Source organism: Lucilia sericata, unplaced genomic scaffold (assembly GCF_015586225.1).
Source record: "Lucilia sericata isolate MDLA Ls3-8-SP2 unplaced genomic scaffold, ASM1558622v1 Contig000082F_arrow, whole genome shotgun sequence".
Lineage (NCBI taxonomy): Eukaryota > Metazoa > Arthropoda > Insecta > Diptera > Calliphoridae > Lucilia > Lucilia sericata.
Window position 1 is genome coordinate 287,145 of NW_023994115.1, and position 27,896 is coordinate 315,040.

General features: G+C 30.5%; 1 protein-coding gene across 1 annotated transcript; it reads left to right on the forward strand.

Moving 5' to 3' along the window:
• Window positions 1-9,077: 9,077 nt before the first annotated feature.
• Window positions 9,078-27,362, forward strand: LOC119599583 (bromodomain-containing protein DDB_G0280777). The gene is made up of 2 exons (XM_037949395.1): window positions 9,078-9,259; window positions 25,655-27,362. Exon 2 carries the CDS (start codon window positions 25,737-25,739, stop codon window positions 27,120-27,122), a length of 1,386 nt encoding a protein of 461 aa, XP_037805323.1. The 5' UTR covers window positions 9,078-9,259; window positions 25,655-25,736; the 3' UTR covers window positions 27,123-27,362.
• The last annotated feature ends 534 nt before the right edge of the window (window positions 27,363-27,896 follow it).

The following is a 27,896-nucleotide window of genomic DNA, read 5'->3' on the forward strand; positions in this document are numbered from 1 at the left end:
TAGTTTCATATTTGTATTGGAATACTTACACTCGTAAATATTTGCACATGCCAATTATATTTGTTTATTTCTTTGTTAATTTAGAACATTTTTATGATAACAGTTGTGTTTTTTTTTAAAAACAATTAGGGTTAAGGTCTTTTTCTGCTGTTAATTGTTTTTGTTATCTTTTTGTAAATAATTTGCTTAAATGCCATTTTTATTTATTTATTAATTTTATATTTGATTAATAACGGTGGCAGGTTATTTAAACAGAAAACAGATGTGACCTTTTTTAAATTTTCATAAATATTAGATAATTTTTATTAGCAAACCCATTAATATTATATTTTGACTTTTACCAATCAAAATATAGTTTATATCCCCCCGAAAGGTTATAATAGAATAAATTTAAATATTTATTTTAATTTAACCTTTGTTTTCAAATATGTATTTATAATACCTTTTATATAGTATCTAGACAATTCATGTGACATAAGTTTGTCAAAATTTTAATAAATGTTTTTTAATCTGTTTTAACTGTTTACAAATTAAGGTCAATATTTTCAGACATTGAGCAAAAATTATATCAAATAGTATAACATTAAAATCAAAGAAAAATAATATAACTTTTGTAACAAAAGCTTTTGTAAAGCTTTCTTAAATAATACCCTTAGTAAAGCTTTTTGCATAAAATCCTTGTAAGGATTTGTAATATTGTTAAGTTTTTTATACATAAACTCCTTTGTAAAGCTTTTAGCAAAAACGCTTTTGAGAAGTTTCTACTAAAAGTTTTGTTAAGCTTTATAATAAAAACAAGTAAGAAAGTATAGTCGGGTGTGGCCGACCATATGATACACTACACCAGTTATGAATATTAAATGTGATTTATTTTTCATAATAAAGAATTTATCTTCAATATTCCCTTGTTCCGATACATTTAAGCAATTTATGGATGAAAAACTAATTTTCTGAAAGAGGCTTTATATGGGGGCTAGGGACAAATATGGACCAAGCCCGATAAAATTTTGTGAATATATTTATATTTACATAATATTTTATTGTGCTGAATTTCATCGCGATATTTGTGTTTATAAGTTAATTTGGGACATTCAAGAAATTTTCTGAAGGGGACTTTGTATGGGAGCTAAGGTCAAAAGGTGCCCGATCTTTATAAAATTTGGCAGGGTTATCAAGACTTCTATAAAACTTAGTTGTGCCGTATTTTATCCATATATCTGTATATTTAATATAATTAAGAGCTCAGAAGCCCTTTTCGGGGGTTTCTGTTCTATGGGGGCTAGGAGAAATAATGGACTGATTTTAACCATTTTCAATAGGCTTCGTCCTTGGGTCAAATAAAAAATGCGTGCCAAATTTCATCCAATTATCTTGAAAATTGCCACTTGTACCTTGCCCACAAGGTTTACATGGACAGCCAGCCAGACGGACGGACGGACATAGCATAATCGACTCAGAAAACAATTCTAAGCCGATTGGTATACTTTAAGGTGGGTCTAGGACGAATATTTTAGTATGTTACAAACATCAGCACAAATCCAATACCCTCCCCACTAAAGTGGTGTAGGGTATAAAAAACTTTTGTAAAGCTTTTTACAAAAACAAGTTTTAAAATTTTATAAAAAAGTTAACAGAATTTAAATAAATTAAATGTAGTTATATAAATAGGCCTTTAAATATCATAATTTTTAAAAATTACCATATTATCAACGTATTTTTATAACCTATGCCACTTTAGTGGGGAGTTTTCTAAGCTTTGTAACGCACAATAATATTGGTCCAATACCCACCTCAAAGTATACCAATCGGATTAAAATAATTTTCTGAGTAGATTTAGCTATATCCGACCTTGTAATCAAACTACAGGTCGCAATTTAAAAGATAATTCATTGAAATTTGGTAAATTAGACCCAGAGGCAATGCTTATTGAAAATGGTTAAGATCGGTCTATTATTTCACCTAACCCCCATATAACTGAACCCCCGAATAGGGCTTGTAAACTTTATAATCAAACTACACCTCGCAATTTTGAAGATAATTCAATTTGGCACATGATCTTCTATAGTGCTAGAGACGAAGTCTATTGAAAATGGTTAATATCGGTCCACTATTTCACCTAGCCCCCATACAACTGAACCCGACGAATAGGGATTTTAAGTTCATAATTATGTTTAATATACTCGTATCTCGACAAAAAGCTGCAAAACCAAGTTCTATACTAGCCTTTATGATCCTCATGAATTTTATAATTATAGGGCCTCATTTGACCACTATACAAAGCCTTCAAAACTTGACTTAAATGTCCATAACTTTTTTCAACAATAAATGGTATATAAGTGTATCTGAGGCAAGGTACAATTCAACTTAACTGCTTTATTATGAAAACTAAATAACATTTTATTTATGTAACTGGTGCATTTTTTTGGGCATTCAAGTCATTTTCTGAAGGGAGCTTTGTATGGGAGCTAGGGTGAAATGAGTCCCGATCTTTATGAAATTTGGCAAGGTCATTAAGGTTTGTACAAAACTGATTTGTTCTGCTTATTATCGAGATACATAATAATGAGCTCAAAGGGGTTCTGTTGTATGGGGCTAGGTAAAATAATGGACTGATTTAACCCATTTTCAATAGGCGTCGTCCTTGTACCAAATGTAATCGAATTATATTGAAAATTGCGACCTTTACCTTGCGCACAAGGTTTACATGAACGGATGGACGGTCATAGCTTAATCGACTCAGAAAATGATTCTAAGCCGATTGTTATACTTTAAGGTGTGTATAGGATGAATATTTTTGTGTGTTACAAACATCAGCTCAATATACCCTCCCCACTAAAGTGGTGTAGGATATAAAAATCTATTCAAAACATGTATAACATTAGGCTTATGTTATGCAAAGTAATGGACCAGGAAGATAAAATGCAAATACTTGAACCAGAATTTAAAAATAATTATCTTGGCAACAATTTATAATGATTCAATAATTATTCAATCAATAATCGCATATTATTCAATCAATAACGACATGATGATATTCCAATCATAATAAAAATCTAAAAAATAGATTCGCATTTCACTGAATCAATACTTATAAGTATGTGGAACACAACCCTTCCAAAATGTGTAATACCTCTTCGTTGATCATCTCTGGGGTAAAGGATAACAGATTTGAAGTACTTTCTTACCTCAAGTGGCATCGGCGTATAGTTTGGTATTTCAATTTCATCATTTCCAAACTCTGTGCTTAGCGTTCTATAAGCCCTCTTTAATAGATAATCTCTGTATGATATGCTCACAACTTGAATGTTTAATGTTATAGGCAAAATTTGAAACCGTGACCAGAGATCTGAATATATTTAAGATATCTGCACAATAGTCGCTCTATGAGCATGTAGAACCACAGATAAACATTAGCGAAAATCTCCTCCTAGCAGTAATACCTAACCTCCAAATGGGTTATCATTTTGTAATAATGTTTTAAATAAGTATAAGTGCGTAACTGGCTGCCATAATTGCCTCGACCCAAATAATAAATTTTGTTTTCTTAATCAGGTTTTCATCAATTAAATTTGCTCGCATAATCAAGTTGGAAGTTTCGGTTAAAGGCATTGGAAGTTTGAACAGAGATGATAAGTACAACCTCCTTTCACTTTCCAGGCCTTTTTTCTTTTGCCTCTCCGCACTAAGAGCGGATATCAAAATTCAGTTCAGTGTTCATCTTATCCTTGATTCGTGCATGCCAGTTTTCATATTCTTAGGTCATTAATATGTAAAAAGATAACATTATTCCACGCTAAGTTTTCCAATTAATTATCCGTCCATAGTCCAAAAATTGTAACTCTAACTATTTTAAGGTAAGCCCCAACGTCAGCACAATATGCTTAGAAATTCTTAGCTTCATTGGTCTTTAGAGGACTTCAAAATTAGCTGAAATGTAAATAAACACAAGTTTGCCACGTCAATTTTTCTCCCAATTGTTAGGACTTTGAAAGGCAATTTTCAGCTTCCTATGTCATTAGGTAAGGTAAAAATATGGTAAAATGTTCCTTTTTCCTCTTAATTCTCCGCCCACAGGCCATGAATCCATACGATGTACCATAAAAAACATGCATTTGCATATTTTGGTTTCCCTGGTTACAAGTCAATTATGGACGTTTAAGACATTTTCTGAAGGGGAATTTGTATGGGAGCTAGGGTCAAAGAGGTTTCGATAATTATATAAAAATTAGTTGTACCGAAGTGGAGATACTATTATGTTTAACTTAGTTATGAGCTAAAAAGCCTAAATCGGAAGGTTGGATTATATGGTGGCTAGGTAAAAAGAGAGTTATTTAAGGTGGGGAGGATCCTCTTTTGTAGATTTGACTCAATATGGACCGAACTTTACAGTATTCAACAAAGTGATTAATTTCGAATAAGAAATAATTTCTTCGAATTTTGTAAATAATTTATTGAAAATAAAGTGATTTTCTGCAATAGGGATTACATGTGGTGTAGGAGGGTCAATTACGAGCTCATTCTAATGAAATTTGATATAGATATCAGACTAATTGTAATTTTCAATTACAATTACATTTGAAATTATTGTAATTGAAGCTTCACCCATTACAATTACTTGAAGTTTTAGCATTTACAATTATTTGTAATTGAAACTTACAATTACTTGTAATTGAAACTTACAACTACTTGTAATTGAAGTTTTAATTTCAACTAAAATTGTTATTGGTCAATTACGCATTACAAATAGTAATTGTAATTGGAAAAACTTCAAATAAAAGTACAAATAATTGTAATTGTTTAATGCTCAATTACAAATTACAAGTAATTGTAATTGATCATAACATTTTCGATTCATTACCCCCCAATTAATTAATATTTTATGAAACTTTCTTACCAAATATTGATTTTTAATAAGAAGTAAAAGTGGTTATTTATCACCTTTGAAGACTTGTATCAAAACTTAGTTTTACCTGCAATATATGGCTACGTCACTGTAAAACTAATGTGAGATGATTTTTTCTTTTGTATTTTAACTAGGCGCGTGTTCGCAAACAATAAAATGTATAAATATAATTTCATTTATGGCTAATGCTAATTTAAAATAATAATGCCAAATGTTTATTATCAAATATAAATTTTTTTAAACATTTTATATAATTAAAAATCAATGTATTACAGTAATCATAAATACCATAAAATTTATTTATCAATTCCAATTAAATTTTTTGCACTCCCTGTGTGCGTGAGTGCCTAAATATATTTTTTTAATGAAAATGCAATTAATTAAGTTTGAAAGATAGATAGATATATTTAGTTTTGTTGAAACACGTGTAAACCCCTACTAACTTCCAACTTCCGTCACTTTTCTAAGTTTGTTTTAAAACGAAAAGAAAAATTGTTAAAAATCAACAAGATTTAATGAAAACAATGAGAAAAAAAGTAGCGATTTACTTGTATAATTGAAGACACACATGCAATTAAGTCTTGGTCTAATGAACCCAACAACCGATATTACCGACACACAAACACTCTCTTTCTCCTAATCAGAGCCACTTGAATTTAAAAAAATTTCACTTATTGCAAACTAAAAGATGTGATTTGGATAAAAACATATTAATATTTTTTGTTTAAACTTTTTAAAAATAAAGATTAATTTAATTTAAAAAATATAAAAAATTTCACTTTTATCTAATTACCGAAAATAAAATATGGTAAAGGTTTTGTTTTCTGGTGTGAATTATTACAAAATTGCAAAAAATATAAAAATAGCAATAAAAAGTATTTATAAACCTAGAGATGAATATAAAAAAAAAGTTGAAAAGAAACATTAATTTTACATAAAAAAAAAATATTTGTAATGCTCCACCTAGCACCAGAAGAAACAAAAAAAAAAACAAAACAAAAGCACTGACAACAAATACAGCATGAAAATGAAAATAAAGTAGTTGTGAACCATGTGGTATGATAAGGGGCCTTAAGCAAAAATAATACATTCACGTGTAGTGATTTAAATAGTTATGAAACTGTTTTGTGATAAAATGCTGTTTAAAGAATAAAAAGTTTAAACAGGAGGCTTAATTCATTCATAGTGTGGGACATTTCACGATTGTAGGCCTATTTAAGATCGCCATATAAACGTAATTCATGTTCATACATCCACTTCAAAAGAAATCCCCAACTTGATCTCCAATGGGTTAATTAAACCGGCAACAGTGTTTTGTGCATTTCATTGAGCAAATTTTTTTTGTAAACGCGCATGCGTTAAAGTTCATAACATTTTGCTTTAGCTTCGCTTTGATAACTGATTTTATTATGTATTTCCTTAAACTCACACACAAACAAAACCTACCACACACCTACATTTACAGCCACTTCAAAAATCTTGGCTTTTTTCATTTAAGCCACATTTAAAAGCTTTTTGTTTTTTTATTATTACAATTGCGCAACAATAAGCATTATACACACATAGTTTTTTGGGGAGTTTTTAAATAACAACAACAACAAGACGATTGTAATAATCATCATTATATTTGTACCATATGTTACCTCGACTTTGTTTGTTGTTGTTTGGGTTTGTTGTTTGTTGAGACAACAAAAAAGCTAAACAAACAGATAAATTCGAGCCAAAAAGATACAACAAATTTTAAACTCTTGCATACACATAGATACCATTTATTCACACACATACATATGTACATATCTATGTGCACAATACTAATGCATTGTCATTCTTCTTATATACACACTCATTTCCATTGTTTTCGTTAAAGTTTTGCATGTTTTGCTTTTAAGCACCCTACAGTTGATAAATACCAATTCCTTTTCCATAAAAATCATTAATTTGGTAGTTTTCAACAGATTTTCAAATCTGATATTCTCTTTTGAAGATATGTACATGATTAAGGCATGTCCGTCTGTCTCTCGTCCGTCTTGGTACTTTTGGTCCAAGTACTAACCGTATTGATTTTGATTAAAATCGGTCCATTATTTCTCCTCTCCCCCATACAACCGGTCCGGAAAACTCGATATTTTTTCGATTCGTCCTCGGTTAGTTTATGTTATTTAAGAGCCGATTTCGAATAAAGGTAAAATATCCAAGGGATATCCTGTATAAAGGCGTAATAAGGATAAGAGCAATTTTTGAAAAAAATTACGGTGGATATTGAGGCTATTGACAGTCCGAATTAATAATAATTTAAAACCTTAACAGTTTTGGCAAAATTTTTCTTTAAATGTCAAGTTTTCTCATAAATGTACACCCATTTTTTGGTCTAAGCTTAAAAGGAATTAAAAAAGTATATATATTCGGGGTCCTTATTGAATTCTAAGACGAACTAGCCATGTCCGTCTGTCTGTCAGTTGAAAACACGATCGAGTCCGAACTTAAAGAGCTAGTGGGTTAAAATTTTACACAAATATTCCCTATAGTTAAGGTTTGTTTCGTATTAAAAATGGACAATATTGATCCAAGTTTTCGCAAAGCCCCCATACAAGTGTCCTCCCGAAAAACTGCTTTAACAGTCATAATTGTTAATTATGTCCAGCCAAAATCTCTGTAGCACATTTTATGAGGATCGGTTCATAATTGACCCTAGCCCCATACATATAAGGTCCATTCCAAATATCATCGAAGAGACGGATATATCCATTTAGATATATGTATCTGTCTCTCCGAGTGTTTGTTGAAAGTTTAAAAAGACCCCAAATATAATGAATAATTGCTTTGGACATACTTCCACGAAAATTGCTATTTAAAATCAGTAAAATCGGTCCATAAATAACGAAGATATATAAAAATAAGGCCGATTAACACATAAATAATGATTTGAAGGAAGACCAAACATCCATAGAAAAAATATATTCTAAATCGACTATAATATGGCGTTTCTAGGTAAACTAAGTACATTAGAAATAATTCAGGAAGGAATCATCTGTATCAATATAGAACTAACATCTTTGGACTGTAATCTGACGTATAGGCCTTAACATAAGGAATAGACCCTGAAAAGTTCGGCTATGTTCCCTAAAAACAGAGTCTTAGCTATCGGCCTACCCTATATCATACCCTAGAAAAGGCCGATTAACACATAAATAATGATTTGAAGGAAAACCAAAAATCCGTAGAAAAAATATATACTAAATCGAATATAATATGGCGTTTCTAGGTAAACTAAGTCCATTAGAAATAATTCGGGAAGGAAACATCTGTATCAATGTAGAACTAACATCTTTGGACTGTAATCTTAGGTATAGGCCTATTAAAGTTCATTGACTTGATGACAGTGATAGTAATTTTATATTCGATTCAATGAAACTTTAAAAACATTAATACAGCTCTTAAAATGTTTAAACAAACCCAATAGTTGCCGAGATTTATTCTAATCTAAACCAAAAGCTTTGAAAGCTTTTTTCACACAAAGTGTAGTGTATCATATTATTCGTTTTAGCATATACACAATACATTTGTTTATTTTCATTCAATATAAAATTTATCTACAGCTTTTTAATAATATTTTCTGTATTTTGTTTTGTTAAACATCAAGCACATTGTTGGGAGCTCAACAACCAACAAAGATGCCTACATAGTAAACAAAAAATAAATGTTTTTATTTAACAATTTCAGCTGTAGTTGTAATATTATTTTGTATCTCAAAGCCCTCTCCCGGTTGTTAATCTCTTCGGTTTATTTTTCGACATTTCGACAAAGTTTCTGCAAGTTTTTATTTATTTTTTTAATATTTATTCATACAATTGTTGTAGTTGGTGGATTTATTTCTTCAATGTTGTTGTATTTTTTGTGTAAGTTATTTTCCACAAAACTTTTGCACTTTTCATATTATTGTTGTTATTGGTGTTGATGTTGTAGTTATTATTACTGTTGTTGTTGTTATACTGTTAACGTTTATATCCGTTGTTGGTTTACTCAACCATATTTCATCTAACTTTTGCTGTATTTTCGCTGCCTTTTCAATTTCAGCAGTATTTATTTTTTGTTTTTGTTTATTTTTTATTTATTTATTTTTTTTTAGTTACAAGCCACCAACAAATTTCAATTTCATTCAGTTACCTTACGGTACGGGTACTGAACTGTTGTATATTAATTCGTATTCAATAAAATATAAAATATTGAACGAAAATTTTAATTTTTATTTATCGATTTAAAATTTCGACAAGTTAAATACAAAATTGTATTTTATTGAGTGTTTATCCTGTTTTGAAAAAAAAAAACTGAAAATTAAGTGGTTTTGAAGTGTATAAAGTGAGTTTGAAAAATAATGAAACTCTATGTAACATAGTGATAGAGAAAGCTTTTAGAGTTAATTGTTTCAGCTATAATTTAAAGTTTGAAATAATTAGTTCTTTCTAATTCTAAAATACTTAGATTAGTATTTAGAACTTTTAAAAATTATTTCTTAAAAAAAAAAATAATTTAAAATTAAGTGCTTGGATTGTAAAAAGTCGAATTTTTAAAATGAATATTTAACTAAATTTTTATGATTTGTCTTCAAAATATTGGTAAATTATATAGTTTTAAGTTTACTTTGGTATATTTTGTTGTGTTTTATTTATCCTTAATTAGTTTAAGAATTTTTAAAATTTAAAAGATTTTTAATATCAGTTAAAATACAAATTTAATATTCAAAGTAATATTATGAAGAACAACATACCTTTATTCGATTAATTCCAAAATAAGTACATTGTACATATGTATGTAGCTGTTAAATGGTGATCCTAAATGTTGACCACCATTTTTATACCTTCCACCACCATCAGTGATAGTAGAGGGTATATACATATATGTATATTCCGGGTCCTTATCAAATTCTGAGTTTAAAACTAAGCAAATGAAGTCAACCAAATTCACCAAAAATATTCATTATTTGGTATTGAAAATCAGCAAAATCGGTTCACAACATAAAAAGTTATCAGTAAAATTTTCAGACTACATCGAAAAAATCAAATTTCTCGGCAATTGATTTATCGTTAATAACTTCGTCAAAAATATTTGTATATTTGCAGATAAGTATATCATATAAACAGAAACCATATTACCGACTTAGATCTGTATCGGTCCTTAATTGGCCATATAAGGTATACTTCCGAAAATCACTTAAATGCTTAACTTAAATTAAGAAATAAAGATATTGGAATAATATTTTACATAAATATTTTTTGTGTATACATATATCACTCTAAAAAATAGTTTTCGGATCGGGCCATAATTTGGCATAGCTCCCATATAAGGTACAATTCCGATAACCACGTACACGAACATATTTCATTACTGAATGAAGATATCGTCATGAATGTATTTAAGGTACATAAACCCCACCCTAAGAAATATTTTCCGGTTCGGTCCATAATTGGTCATAGCTCCCATATAAAGTCCACTTTCGAAATTCACTTAAATGCACATAACTACATAATTAAGAAATAAAGATATTGGAATAATATTCGACATAAATATGTTTTATGTATATATATGACTCTACCAAATTTTTTTCCGGATCGGTGCATAATTGGTCATAGGTACTATATAAGACCCACTTCCGATAACCACGTAAACGGATATACATATTTCATTACGAAATGAAGATATCGGTATAGAATTCGTAATGAATGTATTTAAAGTAGACATAAAAAACCCTGAAAAATATTTTCCGGATCCTTCCATAATTGTTCATAGCTCCCATATAGGATCCACTTCCAAAAATAGCATTTTTCACTGAAAAATAAAGATATCGGACTAAAATTTCACATTAAAAAAGTTTTTTCCAGATAGGACCATAATTTTCCAGCCTGTGATATACGGTATTAAGCGCACATATTTCATTGACAAAAAGAGTTATCGCTATAAAAGTTGACATGAGTCTATTTTTTGTATATACATATAAATCATTCTGAAAAAAGCCCTCATAAGTTACACTTTCTTAAGTCACTTTTTCCCATATATTTCATTTATATATGAGTATATATAAATAAAATCCTTCTCATTTATGTAGGTCACATGGGTTAGATTGAAAGCAAAATCTTCATCTAGGCCTTTATGGGTCAAAAACATATTCAAAACATATTTTCGAGAAAACATTTCAAAAACATATTTTCGAGAACGTAGTTTCATAAAATTTTCCTATCAATGTTTCAAAGGTATGTAAAATCTGCAATAACATAGATATAATGCCAGAGGTCTCTCAATAGGTTTTCAGTGGTCCTACCCACCGTTCCAGTTTTCCAAGTGACCGAACGGGATTCTCTCGCCCATGTTTTTAATTCTGCTCTTTGTGGGTCAGATTCATTTCCCCAAGCTTATACTCGTTATACGGTATCGGTCCTATCGGCTCTCTAACAGTCCAATAGGGTCTTAGGTTTTACATTATCATCATCTCCCTTCACACTAGCTGAAAACATGTAAAGCTCTGCGCGATATTTAATCCATTCTATTTCAATATTCCATCATAGCAAGGCCTTTTCCTTCCAAAAGACTGTCGGACAGACTCCCCCCGGGGGCATGTTACCTTGGTGAAAGCTACACCTTGGTGTTATTGCAATATCCCGGGGAAAAGAGGTGCTACCAATACCTCTAGTCTGCCGGGACTATAAACTGGTGATGATCAGATGTATCCTCGGCCTTTCCTTGGAATGATCTGGCATGGGGTCGAACCAGAGCGCCAGATAATCTGGTACTACGGGTGGCCAGTTGCCCGTAGGACTTGTCCTGGCTGGTCAGTTGGTTGAGGTTCCTTCGGGATCCACGTAGTGGCTGTGGTTTAATACCCAAAATCGCGGGAAGGGACAGTTGGTTTGGTTTGATTCACGGTGAAGTAATATCTTTTCAAGATAAGTTTCTGTTATCGACGGTTAGGTCGGTACAAACCACAGGGTAGGCTGTGGAATAAAATGTTGGGAATGAGCTGATAATGCATGGATTGATCATTAAAAATGATGTGTTGACTGTTGGATACGATGTATCTGATGGAAGAGATGGAAGTGTCGGAAGATATGGAAGTGTCGGAAGAGATGGAAGTGTCGGAAGAGACGGAAGTCGTACAGGACGGAAGTGTCGGAAGAGACGGAAGTGTCAGAAGAGACGGAAGTGTTGGTAGAGGTGGAAGCGTTGGAGAAGGTTTGATGGGTTGGAGTTTTGCTGCATACTTAAGTATGATTGATGTTTTTTGAGCGGTTTGGTGATGATGTTTAATCCTTGTTTTATCGGCAATTTTCCTTCATGGTTGGGTGTGTTTGGAGTTTACTCTAATCATGCTTAACACAAAGCAGTAGGTCCTAATGGCCACTGAAATAAGTCTTGTCAAGTTATTATGAATCTGTGATTCGGTCTGCCAATTTGTCCCTAGGTGCTGTTGCCGAAGCAACAGAGCCTTGTGATGTGGTTGCGCGACTAATGGTTTTTAATACTACCTGTGCGGATCGTTAGAGGATGGGGACGCTACGGCGTCGCTCATGGCTGTGCATATACCTGTTGATCTATCTCGGTGTTGATCCCGAGATTATAGATTCAATGGGTGCGATGTTGGGGTCTTCGTTGACCTCTCTCTTTCGATTCGTCTGGTACTTTTCAGCCTGTCGGGGTAGCTTGCTACCTGTCTTTCCGCAACGTGATCACTTGGCAAGAGATTAGATAGCTCGAGCTCTTCAGCAAAGTGCTTGTACATGGACCGGCTCATCCATGTACAAAAATTGCCACCTGAGTGGTCCTTCTCTTTCCGGGAAGCTGCTCAGGGGCGAGTGGTGAACCGTCCCAAGTTCACCCAGTGGTTGAAACAGACCACCGTGAAATAAAGCCATCATGGCAGGTGTTCACGTAAAGCACTCGACATTCGTGTCGGACAGACTATTTTATCAAATATAGTGTGTACTATTAGGTTTTAAATGACAAAAATTCTTTGTCTAAATGTTAATAAACGTGGTAAGCTCACTATTGGCAACGGATTGTTTGTCTTACCACGTTTGTTAACATTTAGACAACGGATGTGTATACAATTTAGATTTCGACAACGAATTGTTGCAATGTTGTCAACATTACACAGTGTTGTCGTACGTATGTATATATTTTGACAACGGATGGTATTGAAAAATTATAAACAGTTAGATGTCAATTTGGTACCAGGCGTGTATATTTATTTTTCCCTCTGTGTACATTTAATTTTATATCTTAGTTAATTCAATCACATTTCTTACTTAATTCAAAAATTTATTCATTCGCATCATAACAATCGTAATTCTTCTTTAGTTAAGAATATTTTTGCAAAATTTATTTGTTGTTATGAAATTTAAATTTTTTTGTAATTAACTTTTTTGCTGCAATGTCCTACATTTTGAAACCAAACATAAATATAGCTCAAATCAAGCCCATGTTGGATTGGGATTAATTCAAACTTTTACATTCTTAAATCAATCTTATTTGTGTCTCAAATTAAGTTTGCATTTGAAAACCAAAAATTCTAAAAAAAAGACTTTGACCCAAAAACATCTTCAATATTAAAAATTCAACATTACATTCTTTACCACCACTGATCATTCATAAATATTTTTTTCTTAACATTAACATATTTTACTTTTGAAAAGACCTGTTTAACGATAAACACATAAAAATTACATAATTGTCTCAATTCATTGAAAAACCCCACAATGATTTATTAAAATCACTTTGGTGTCGGCGTTTTTGGTTAAACATTAAAAAGAAGAAAAATAATAAATACTTACCAAAATGGTCAAGAAAAACTAAATGCAAATGCAACAAACTAAACTTACTTAACAAACAACCAACTAATAATAAACACTTATTTTGTAATTGTCACATTCGTACATGAATATATAAATAGAGAAATAAAACAAATGAACATTAATGCATTCAAATTAAAATAAAATTTGAAATTATTTTATTAAAGTAACAGCAACGTGAGTAGACAGATTGATGGGCGGCGGCAAGTGTTCAGATAAATAAATAGAAAAAAAACCCAATCTATTACAATCCCGTCTGTCTAATGGCTAAAACTGAAAACTACAAAAATACAATTCAACCATAAATAAATCGAAAAATGTAACTAACATTTATTTATTTATTATTGATAAAGGTTAATAACACTTTCTTTTTCCAATTGATTTTTTCTTCTTTTTGTCGTTTTTTTACTTGTCTTTAAGGAAAATAGTATGTGTGTAAGTAATATTGAAATGAAAAATGTAACGACAATATATGACCACTGATACCGCCACGCCACCACGATGAAATCCAAAGACGAAGTAAAAACCAATAACAAAAGAAAGACAGTTATACATAAGGTAATGGTCATAATATGGATACTTCATATTCACATTTAAAATTTACATACATACATACTACTTACAAATAAATGAACGATTGCATACGACATTTTATTAAGTAATCGAAATTCAATGCAACACTTTGATTACTTATTTTACTTACACTCAAAAATATTCATTCGTTTGTATCTACAAATGAATGAATCTACATAAAACATACATAAGCGGTGGTGGCGGTAGGAATGTTGTAAGATTGGGTTTGTCGTCTGTGTTTCTATATGCATTTAATCTGCAATATCAAATTCAAAATGTCAAAGAAATAACGTTGATAATGACAAAAGTTTTATATGCATACATTCATACTTCCAAGAGTCATTAATATGACATTTTATATCAGGGTTGAATGAGATTGATTTGAATTGTATGATGGCTTCATGATTATTATTTTTTTTTCCATCGTTGTTGTAGGTAAAATAATAGCGAAAAGTATAACACTATTTCCGGAGAGATTATTAGATATTATGATATGAAAGCAGTTTTTCTTAAATTAAACGTGTAAATATTTCAAAACTTTGAAGGTGAGTTACAGTTTCTATTGACAGGCTTTCATTATCGGAGGAGTAACATTGAGTTCAAGACTTTCATTGTGATAGGTGCAACATGTGATAAAGACAATAATGTCGAAGTGCTTCACATGAACACCTTCCTTGACAGCCTAATTTCATGGTGGTATTTTTCATCCTTTTGTATCTCTCCATCCGGTGACAATTATTGTACATGGTTCTGCTGGTCCATGTACAAGCAGTTTGCTCAAGTAGTCGAGCCATCTAATCTCGCATTGCACAATGATAGGTATCATGAGACATAGCCCGACAAGAAAAAGGTAATAATTGATTTAGAGCCAATAGAAGGGGCAATCAGGTGTAAACACCCTATTGATGCTAAAACATTCTCGTCATCTAAAGACCCCTCTTAAAGTCACACAACAACACTATATATAATTTCATCAATATTTTAACCAATCAAATTTTGGTTTACACCACAGCCTCTACGTGAATCCCGAAGGAACCTCAAACTTTTAACTGATCAGAACTGACCACACGTAGTACCAGATTGTCTGGTGCTGTGGTTCGTGCCTATATCAAATCATTCCATTTTAACCAAGCGAATTTTGGTTTACACCACAGCCTCTACGTGAATACCGAAGGAACTTCAATCCCCTGACTGATCAGAACTGACCACCCGTAGTACCAGATTGTCTGGTGCTCTGGTTCGTGCCTATATCAAATCATTCAAAAAAAAAAAAAAAAAAGACCGAGGGACATTTGATCATTACCCGTTAGAACCGGCAAACTAGAGGAGCTTTTCCCAGGGATTCCAATAACACCAATGGAAAATGCGCGCGGCGGTGTTATAACAGACAGTTACATTTTGCTTTCGTACAAATATTTGTATATAACTGTCTTTAATAACATCCTGGGGGCATGTTTCCTAGATGAACTTCCCCCTCTTGGTGTTATTGCAATCCCGGGGAAAAATCCTCTAGTCTGCCGGTACTATAAACTGATGATGGCCTTTTCTTGGAATCCCAAATAGCTATTAAGAAGTATATCTTCTGATTGCTAGTCAGAGAAAATGCAGGTTTCCGAGAATTAATTTACCTAAGACATAGATTCGAAATGGAAAGCATTTACATACACATCGGTATAGTCTCTAATAGCAAATTTTTGAACTAACTTAACTCGCAATGGCTATTTATTAAACTTATTTTACACCAACTTTATTCTAATCAAATAATCAGTAGACCGATGGTCGATATAGTTATGTAATCGTGATACTTGAGTTAAATCTTCGCTGACTCAAACGTTAGGCTCAAAGAGAAATGATCAAAATAAGGTTAAAGTTCTTACATATAAAAAAAACTAAGTTGTGCCTATTTTTGTAGAGATACTAGAACATTAAGCATAATTATGAAATCAAAGGACGTATTCGAGGGGTACGGTTGTATGGGGGCCTGGTGAAATAATGGACTGACTTCAATTAGACAGACATATAGACAGACGGACCTACTATAGTGGTGTAGGGTGCAAAAATTATTAAAAAGTTGAACATTCCGAGATGTTACAATCAGCTGTTCAAAAGTTTTTTTAAACGTTTTCACGGTAGAGTTTGAATTTCTGTTAGCATTCTGTATACATCTAGGACATTATGTGCAAGATATTAAGCAAGTTATTAATTTAAGAATATCTCTTAACATCCCAGAAACAATTTTACTTACCGGGTAAACATGAAAGTAATGTGGGATCTAAGTAAAGACTACTTACTTTTGGAGAGAATTACTAGTTATTTTTGTTTGACTAGGTTCGCGAAATAATTACTTAAAACTAAACCTACAAATAAGTTATGTGATAACTAGTTATTTTTATTATATTGATCTAGTTAACCATGTTAAATGGATGCGCAAAACAATTGGGCTATATCAAATCAAACAAAACTCATTACCAAGTAATGAATGAAATAACTACTGGTCAAATGTGTTGCTAGGACATAAAGCGGATGATCCTAAAAGAAGTATTCTTTAGAATAAGTCAATTCTTCTATCAAATCCATATAGTGTAAACTTACGAATGTTATAACCAAATTCGGAGAAATTATTATTAATTTTAATTAACTTTTCAAACTTTCAATTAGAAATGGTGTAATAAATAACAACATCACAATAGGGATTGTGAAGTGCGATGATGTATTACACAAGTTTAATACACTGGGAGGGAGATTTTTACCAACAACAAAAAGTGTCATTTGAGCCATAAGAGTCTGTGTGTTCGTCCGAACATATACGTATTGTTTCTTATTAACCTTAAGATATTGTGGTGGGTCTTAATTGTGTCTGTTTGCCACTTCTTTACCAGACAATGTGTAAAGTACTTATTTATTATTCGTACACATTTAAATACATATGAATTTGTTGTTTGTGTTTTACTCATATGCTAAATACATTAAATTTACACAAATCTTGTGAGATGTTGACGGTCTTTCAATCTTTTACGGATGATTGTCACTTTTACTTTCAATTTTATGTTTTGTTGACTTTTTTTTCAATTTTTTGTTTTATTTTTTACCTTTTGAGAAATTTTTCACACCATCAAATTATAAAAAAAAAAATTGTTAAAGTTAAAGGTTTTGATTTAAGTACTACTACATATTTCTTAATATATTTTACCCACCATAATAATGTTTTGTTTGTAATTAACATTTTCTATTAAATAAAATTTTAATTAGAAAAATATGTTTAATTTTTAATTACGGGAATTGTGTACTGTAGACGACATAATGTCTACTACTTTTTTCCTTTCATTCCATTTTGTAAAGTGATACTGATGTATTGTTATAAAATTTCACAATATCATTAAAAAGTAATGTTGAATTTTTATTAAATTAGTTGGTAGAAATGCAAAGTACAAAATGTATAAATTTATAGTTTATTAAAGGGCGTGAAAGTCAGTGGGTCAAAAGAGGTAAAATTTATGAAAAATTGGTTCTCATACTTTAATTAAGTTTTATAAAAAATTTTAAATATTTTAAAGTTTTTAAAGTCATTTATGATAACTTAAAGGTATAATGAGTTTAGATAAAAAATTCATATTTAAATAAAAAATACCTTTAGACATAATATCTGCTGCGATGGTCCTACATACTTTTGAATATACATATACATATCTATTAGTCATATTTTTTTCAAATTAATTTTCAACTTCGAAAAATGACCATGACTATTATAATCAATATGTTTTATTTAAATATTTGTTCACTAATACACTAATAATTATTTAATTACATTTACATCTATGACGTTGATCCATTGTTACCATTCACACCAATTAATAATGAGAAAAACACTTTTTCTATTAACACGAAAACAAAACTCCACACAAAACTAATTGTTTTTTAAATTATGTACAATGAAAAGTTAAAATGCAAAATTATTTGTTATGGCCAAAATAGCCATAATTAGGTTTAATAAACTTCATAATTACTGTTAATAATAAGTTACTATAGTACATAATAAAAAAAAAAAATTAAATTATTTTTATAAACAAAACAAAAAAAAAACACAAATATTTCACAAGCAAACTCACGTGTTGATTGAAAAAGAAAGATAATAAGAAAATAAATAAATCTTAGTGATTTTTTTTAAATGATTTAATCTTAAATATAAAACGAAGAGGTTAAAATAACAAATTATAATTATAAATATTAACATTAACATAGGTTAGGGTCATCATAATCAGATTTGTATACAAACTTGTTGACCCGTTTCTGTCTTTCTTTCGTTGGTATTGACCACAGACACGACTAACAGATGGAATAGTGTAACAGCATGTTTGATGTATTTTTAATGAATTCGACCAAAAACTATATTAAAAAACCTGTTAGTGATTAATTTAATGCGATACTACGTAATTTTCACAGATTACAAAAATAAAACTTAATGTGTTTGTGTGAATTACACTTAAAGAAAAACTTATTTTATTTTAAATAGAAAACGTATCGAAAATTTTCCTAAAGAACTTAAAGAAAATTTTATATAAATTGTGTATTTATAGAAAAGTTTATATACATGCATATGTACCAGGCATGGAGGGTAATGATTACACAAAGTAATTTACTACATGGTAAATTACAATTACTTGTAGGGTAGAAGGGGGACCATACGCCACTTTTTTTTGAGGCGGCCTCAAATTAAAACCACAATACATATGCTTTATTCTTTTCTTGGTTCGGATACTTAGATATGTTGGCTTTAGTTTTATTCCTTTCAATCTTTCCTAAGTCATCCTAATGTACATAATTTTTTCACTTTTCCGCACTGACCAAAAACGGCGATACCGCCCCATCCATGGGGTAAATACGCCAAGAGGATGGGGCAGATTTGTCATTAAATTAAAATCAACCAAAAAATTTAAAAAATAAAAACTTATTTCGCTGTTTTATATTTTAATTCATTTAACAAAGTATAATAAACCAGATATTTATTGTTTATTTCACATAACTTAACAAGAAAAAATTAAAACTAATTATTATTGATTTTTTCTATATTTTAACCAAATTTTGTTCTACATCACAAGCATTACATATATTTGGCGAATGTGCCCCACGGGCATTTCTGGGATTTAGTTTCAATTTTTTTCGGGCTTCAGATTATATTATCGAAAAAAATATTATGTCTTATTGTTCACTATTATTGACGTTCTATCACTGATCAATATATTTTTTCTATCACAAAAACTAAAAAAGTTAGCACAAAAAATTCACACAGTGAAATATTTTCACAGCCCTTTGAAAAACAATTAATCTCGTCTGCCTCCCATCATATATAAAGTTAATCTTTCAAACTTTCAGGGATGATAGATAATCGATAAAAGAAAACAAAAATCGATAATGCGATAAAATCGATTACTCGGTTTTCAAGTTATTCGCTATTGGCAGATGTGCCCCTATGGCGTATGATCCCCCTTCTACCCTAATGTGTAATTGACCAATAACCAATTACAATTACATGTAATTGTAATTGAAGTTTTGCCAATTACAATTACTTGTAATTGCAATTGAAGATTCCAATTAAAATTACTTATAATTGTAATTAAGATATTACTTATTACAAAATTACATGTAATTATAAGGAACAAAATTTACAATTACAAGTAATTGTAATTGAAAATGTAGTCATTACCCCCCATGCCAGATATGTACTAACTATACCCAGTGAGCTAGCTACCCTTATTGTAATAAAAGAAAAATTATAAAAATATTTAATAACTCTAACTTTTAAAGTATTCTAGACATATGCATTTTGGTATTTGTCTTGTCTAAGGGGAAACATGCCATCCGCATACAGAGCTCTATATTTTATGGTTTCGAAAATGTATAGGAATGGTACCCGCCCGCTGTTGCAGGTCCGGCTACTTTTCAAACCTCGCCAACTTAAAATTTTAAATGTAATTCTCAAAACTTTTGTAAAAATTTTTTATAAATCGATTATTTATGGATTTTTTTATAAATTAAGAATTCACTGAATATTTTTTTAATTTGGAATTTGCTATATATTAACCCCATTATTCACAAACAAAATTTTTATTTTATAAAAGGTTTATAAAACAAAATTTCCATACAAAATCTAATTTATAAACCGTTTATAAAATAAAAATTTTGTTTGTGAATAAGGGGGTAAGAATTTATTGAAAATTTACTATAAATTGAAAATTTATTGAAATTTTACTATTTATTGAGATTTTTTTTATTTAAAGTAAACATTTTGTCGAAACTTATTTTTATACCCTCCAGCACCATTAAACCCAATTAGCTATGTCCGTCTGTCTGTCAATGAATTCTATCACACGTTATTTATTTTGACCAGGGATCAATTATGTTCAAACTCAAAACAATCGGTCCAAAAATTTCCATAGCCCCCATACAAAGGTACATATTATCGAAAATAGGCTTATCGTTTATAACTTCGTCTAAAATATCGGTATCACAACGAAATTTTCAACATATAATATGAACAGAAATCATATTACCAACGTAAATCTGTATCGGTCCATAAATGGTCATAGTTCCCATATAAGGTTCACTGCCGAAAGTGATTTAAATACACATAACTAATTAAGAAATAAAGATATTGGATTAATATTCGAAATAAATGTTTTGTGTTTACATATATCTCTCTGCAAAATATTTTTCAGATTGGTTCATAATAGGGCACAGCTCCCATATAAAGTCCACTTTCGAAAATCACTTAAATGCACATAACTAATTAAGGAATAAAGATATTGAAATAATATTCGACATAAATATGTTTTGTGTAGACATATATCACTCTGAAAAATATTTTTCGGATCGGTCCATAATTGGGCATAGCTCCCATATAAGGCATATTTCATTACTGAATGAAGATATCGGTATAAAATTCATCGTGAATGTCTTTAAAGTACATATAAAACACCCTGGGAAATTTTTTCCGGATCGATCCATATTTTGTCACAGCTCCCATATAAGGTCCACTTAAAAGCATATAAGTAATTAAGAAATAACTTAATAGAATATTTTCTATTTCTATTCTATATTTTCTTGAGACTTAATTAGAATTCCGAATTTAAACTTATAACCGCTTCACAGTGTCAGATTTTGCAATTTTAGGGGGACTAAACTCTGAATTTTGAAATTATTAAACATAAAGCTATGAAAATGTCAATAGGCTATATCACTTTTTTATCTTGGACCAAAAAAAGGTACAAAAAGGGGGAAAAAAGGGTAAAATTAGTACTTTCTTATATAATGTTAATTTTTTATTCTAACGTGAAAATTTTTGAGATTTATCTCTGAAAACTTTTAAATATATGTATTAGCAAAGTACTTTTGCAACCTTTCAGGGTGTAAAAACGGGCAAAAAAGGGCATTCTACATTCATTTGTAAAAAAGAAATTTATAGAGTCAAAATTTTAAATATGAGTGAAAAATTACTTAAAATAATATCAATTAAATATTAACCTTTAGAAAAATTTAAAACACAAGGGTAAAAACGGGAAAATTTTTGTATTTTTGGTACTTTTTGCACCTTTTGTGCATGTTCCAATTACGCCAGTATATGTTACAAACACAGAAATTTTAAAACATTGATAGATCTACACTAGGAAGCATCAATTGCTATATATTTTTTTCGTAACATGACCCAGAAAGGGGCAAAAGGGGGAAAAACGGGTAAAAATTGGTACTTTTTGCTCATAAAAGTTTTTAAGTAAATTTGTTTTAATTTTCACTGATGTTATCTCGTAAAATAAAATCAAAGAGTTTATTTATGTAAGTTTTAAATGGCACAGCTCAACACCAAACATCAAAAATGTACTAATGCAACTTTTGCGAGTTCATGTTGAACTTTTGAAAAAATGTGTATAATCCCATTAGATTATATATCATTTTATCATATGGGTACAACAGAACCCCAGAATCATGTGGTGTTCTATGTTTTTAAGTCCATGAAAAAATGTCTCACTTTTTAAATATACTTACAAATAACGGTTAACTTTAAAATATGTGGAGACCTTATTCTCAATCATACTTTTAAAAAAGTTATTGCTATTATTAAATATAATAAAAGCTTAAAAAACGACAAAAAAATTAAAAAATCTTCAAAAACAAAAAAGTTATAATAGTTCAAAGTTAGGGAACATGCAGCAGGTAAAAATTAGTTTTAATTTTCTTTAATAAACACGACTTTCGGAGTACTGTTATTATGTTTTGGGTAACATTTCTTTACTTTTAAATACATTTGTTTTCTATATGGACAATTGTCTCTCATATTCAATTCAAACAATGGCAAAAAATAATCAAACATTTTTTGAGTTTTGTTCCCTTAAATTTGCAAAATCCGACACTGTGCGCTGTAGCAATAAAAATATAAGAAAATCTGTAATTTGCAAAAGTTATAAAATTAATTTGGGATCTTTAATAATATAGAAGTAAATTGATTTACTTTTTTAACTAATCTATTTATCATTTTTACTTATATAGAGTATTTTTTCTAATTCATTTCCTTTTTCCACTATAATTAACGTTACGCTTTTTTCACAACATTTTTTCTTAAGGTGTAAATTAAACCATAATTATTGTTATAATTATGAATATGTGTATACATATGTGAGCATATATCGAAATTGCACTTTTATTCTGACAAAAACACTTTCCGTTTTCTAAACGAAAACAAACTTCAATTTGCTTAATTTGGAAATCGAAAAAAAATATATCTTCAAGCATTTGTAACACTTTATGCATCTGTTGTTTTAAATTATATATTCGTGTTGAAATTCATCTCAACTTGTCTCTATTATCAAGCTTCATAAGGCCGAGATTATCATGAAAGAATAACTAACTTTTTTACTAATTAACCAATTTTGTAGGAAAAAAATACTTAGTTTTTTTATAAATGTTGCAACATACACATAAACACACATATGTATGTATGCTCACTTAACAGCATGCAACACAATTAGTTTAGTTGCTTTCAAGGCCTCTTATCATGTTTCTTCTCCATAAATAATTATTAAAAAATATGTATATAAAAAGAAAAATTGAAGCAAAAGTAGGCGTGTGTAAATATTAAAGAAATTTTACTAAGATTGTCAAGCGTATCTTTAACATACTATAGAGAAGAAGATGAAAAAAACAAATGAGAAACCTCACAAACCCACATATTAAATATTAAATTTCCACAAGTCTGAATAAAAATCAAAACAAACCAAAATTCATAGACCTTGGATATGTATGTATGTACCTACTACTCCACAATATGCTAGCCATTAACAGCTGATTGATACTTTCACTTTCATTACTTTTCATCACCTCTCTCAAGAGTCCAACTTCGAAGAGGTGGAGACTGAGAGAAGTCATGTTCGAGAGTAACCAACACCTTTTGTGTTGTTGTAAAGTTAAATGTTGTTGATCTTTTAATGCGAGTACAATGCCAATAAAATACCCAGTAAACCCGATAGTTTGATCCAAAATTAGATGCGATTTGATATCAAATTTCGTTCAAGTATGTAGTGAAAAATATTATAAATTTATTGACATTTTATTTACGATGTATTGAAAAAATTACTTAATACACAACTTACTCAAATTAATTGAGAAATTTAAAATTGGTTAATTTAAGCATAAGTAATAAAAAACCAAATTTAATATGTGTTTGCTGGGTATAATTGCATGTTATGAAATAAAAACAAAAATTACAGGGCCAAAGATCTCAGTAGAGATACAAGGAGTTGCCAGAAACTTAATACTCTAAATTCAATAAAATCTGATAACAATTTTAACAAAACTAATATATGTATGTATGTACATATTTTTAATATATTCGTTTTGCATATAAATTGTTATCTTTGATATCAGAAATTTTGGTTTCCACTGGGTAGACTTGAGAACGGTCTACCACTCTCCCCTGAATTCTTCTATGAAGAAATCAGGTGGCAATCTTTGTACATGGCTGAGCCGGTCCATGTACAAGTACTTTGCTAAAGAGCTTGAGCTATCTAATCTCTTGCAAAGTTATCACGTTGCGGAAAAACAGGAAGCAAGCTACCCCGATAGGCTGAAAAGTACCAGACGAATCGAAAGAGAGGGGTCAACGAAGACCCCAACACCGCACCCATTGAATCTATAATCTCGGTATCAACGCCCTTCCGACACTTCCATCTCTTCCTTCAGATACATCGTATTCAACAGTCACCACATCATTTTAATGATCAATCATTGCATTATCAGATCATTCCCAACAGACGGACGGACATTGCTAGACCTTCTTACCAAGGGAATGATGAGTATAAAAATTTTCCCCTGAACATTAATTAATACGGCAACTCTGCAACAGCTGATAATACAATGGACTCGTCATCTGTAATACAAAAGACTTAAGCAAAAAACTAGTTCATGTTCATTGTAAATTTTACTTTACAATTGTTTTGCTTTTTATTGTTGTTATCTTTCATTCAGTTTTTTTTTTTATTTCCATTTAAAAGTCATTGTTATTTTAACTGTATTTGTAGTTTTTTGTAATCTGCAGTTTTTTTACCACTAAATATGTATGTGGTTGTTGCCGTTTTTTTGTTATTCAGACTGTTTTTGTATTTTATTTTCAATGGGCTTCAATGTCACGGTTTGCTTTTTTTTGTTTTTGGTTAAAAGCTTTGTTTTGTTTGTTTTACCGGTAATTTATTTTTCTCACACTTTTGATTTTTTCTACAAAATTATTCTCAGCTTACACTCTTATAAATTTTTTGTTTGAGTAAAATATTACATCATACTTCAATATTGCAAAAAACGTTTGTTTAATGTTAAACCAAGTTAAACTGGAATTGTTTACACTGAACAAAATTAACGGGAAATGTTGAGATCAAAAGGTTTTTGATAGGCTGAGTATAAACAATTTTGGTTGTCAGTTGAATTTTAAATTTATTTGAAAAAAAAACTGTGGCAAGTTTTGAGCAAAATATCTATGAATTAAAATGGGTCAATTGGGTCCGCTTAATAGTAATTATTTTGATTTCGGTATTAACATAAAATGTTAATTAATTTTCGACTGAGTTCGTTATAAGTTCTTGATAAGGCAAGCTAAAACAAAACATATTACCAAATTCTAAAAGAAATTTAAATTAATTAAAGCACTACATGTAGAGCATGACAATATATACCAAAGTTGCGAAAACCCTCTTTCCTATATAAACAAGAATTTTAAAATTTAAATCTTTTTTAAAGAGACTTACACAATCCAAGCACTTATAAAAAATATCCAAATTAATCAAGAATTTTATTAAATTTTCAGAATACAAGTGTAATAAAATCAATTACATATTTTTGCTATTTAAACAACCGACCCAAAAACCAATAATCCAATCTCCAATAACATGTCTGCTGGGAGAGTTAAACTTCAACTTTTACTATTCCTACTAGGTGTAACACTTAGTCACTTCAGCTATGCCCAAGTTGGCGTAGGTTCATACCAAAGAACTTACGATACTATAGAACCAGCTACAGTTCCTGCTACAGCGAATAGTCCGAAAAAGATTTATACCCCCACCTATGTAACAACCGAGTTAAGATTTGGACGCGGTTTAGATCCCGAGAAAGAAAAAGTGGTTACTGTTCGAGGCAACAAAGGGGAAAATGTTGAATTGGTGGTGGGTAAAAATAGTCGAAAAGCTAAATCTGGTGAATCGAAAAGTTTCTTTGTACGTTCAGCCGGCATGGTAAGAGAACAACCATCTAAGGCTGCACAAAGACCCCAAGATTTAGATCTTAAACATACACAAACTCTACTACATCAAGTCGAAATATCAAGGCAATCCAAGGAGTATAAACAGCGTATGGATGATGCCTTGGCTAGACAACAGCAATTAGAAAAATTGAAATTAATTAAATCTCAAAACTTTAGAGAACAAGAGCAAAATGTTTGGCAACCAAAAATGGCCAGAGCTGGTCGTAGATTGTTATTTGAAGCCGAAGAACCACAGTCCTATCATCCCCAACAATATACAGAAGATATGTATTTTATGCCTCAACAAACCAGATCCAGTAATAGACAACCATCTTATATACCCTTGGGCAGATCAAATCAATTTTCTTTTCCCTCAGAAAGACAAGATTCTAACGACTACAGCCACGAGAGACAATGGCAACCAATGGAAGTTTATGAACTGCGTCATCGTAATCTAAGACAAGCACAACAACAAATGGTACCCGTTTCCTATCCTGCAGAATTTGGCTATACCCAATCTTTTCCCAATGAACGTTTAGACAATCTTTATCGCAGCTCCAAATACGTACAATCTTCTGTTGATTTGAATAATGCTTTTGACGAATATCAGCGCAATAAGCGTCCTGTCAATTTAATCACCAAAAATAACTACACACCCGTTAAAAAACAAACGATTTATGTACCTAAACCGGTTATGATTACTTCTTCGGCTATGGTTCAAGAGACCACTCCTCAACAGCAAAGCGATAGCTACCAGCAGCAAATGCAATTTAAACCCTTAAAATATGAACAAACTGCCAAACCTTACTTCGCACAAGCAGATGCTCCCATTTACACCGAACCTCAGACCTCTTCGCCACAAAGCACTATTGTTGATGGTCCCGCTGTAACCGTGATCGAAGGTATACGTGTGCCCGATACACCTGAAGATAAAGTGAAAACTTGGCGTAATGCTCGTGTTTTAAATAACGAATTGGTGCCATATCCCGAAGGTTATATACCGCCAAAGGTGCAAATACAAACATTCGATAGATAGATATACATGGATAGATGTGACCTGGGGATTTTGATTTCCGAGTTATATTTGCTTATATCTTGTCGATAAACTTCATTAACATTATTGTCACTAACATTTAGTAGAGATAGTTGTTGTAGAAGTATAAGTATGTTTGAGTGTTAATTAATTAGTAATTGTTATTTATTAATCAGTTTAATATAAAAGTTACTATGTAATTTAGTTTGTAATTAAAAAATTGTCGAAATAACTAAAATAAATATTTAAATTATGTTTTTGTGTGATTATTTTTATTATTTACTTTCGGGTAATTCATAGTAGTATTTTTTCGTGAGAATGGTATATACATACATACATACATACATACATACATATAAGTTTGTCATTCCGTTTATATATTCCGAGTTCATATAGATAGCAAAGTTAATTTAGCCATGTCTGTCTGTCTATTCGTATGTATGTAGTTTTCAGAAATTCCCAAGTACCTGCGCGATCCAAGTCTTTAATAATTCTATCAGACATGCCTTTGAGAAGACCGATACTTAAAGTCAGCATAATTGGTCCATAAATAACTGAGATATGATCAAAATTCCGAAATAACTCATGAAGATATTAAATTAGTTTTTTCCTGCTTGATTTCAACATATTTTTTCACAAGTCTTTTCTTTCGATCAGGGATTAATTAAATTAATTAAAATTATTAGAATCGGTTCTAAATTTCATATAGCTCACATACAAATTTACATACTTCCGGAAAATAAATTTATCGTTAATAACTCCTTCTAGAGCTTTGGT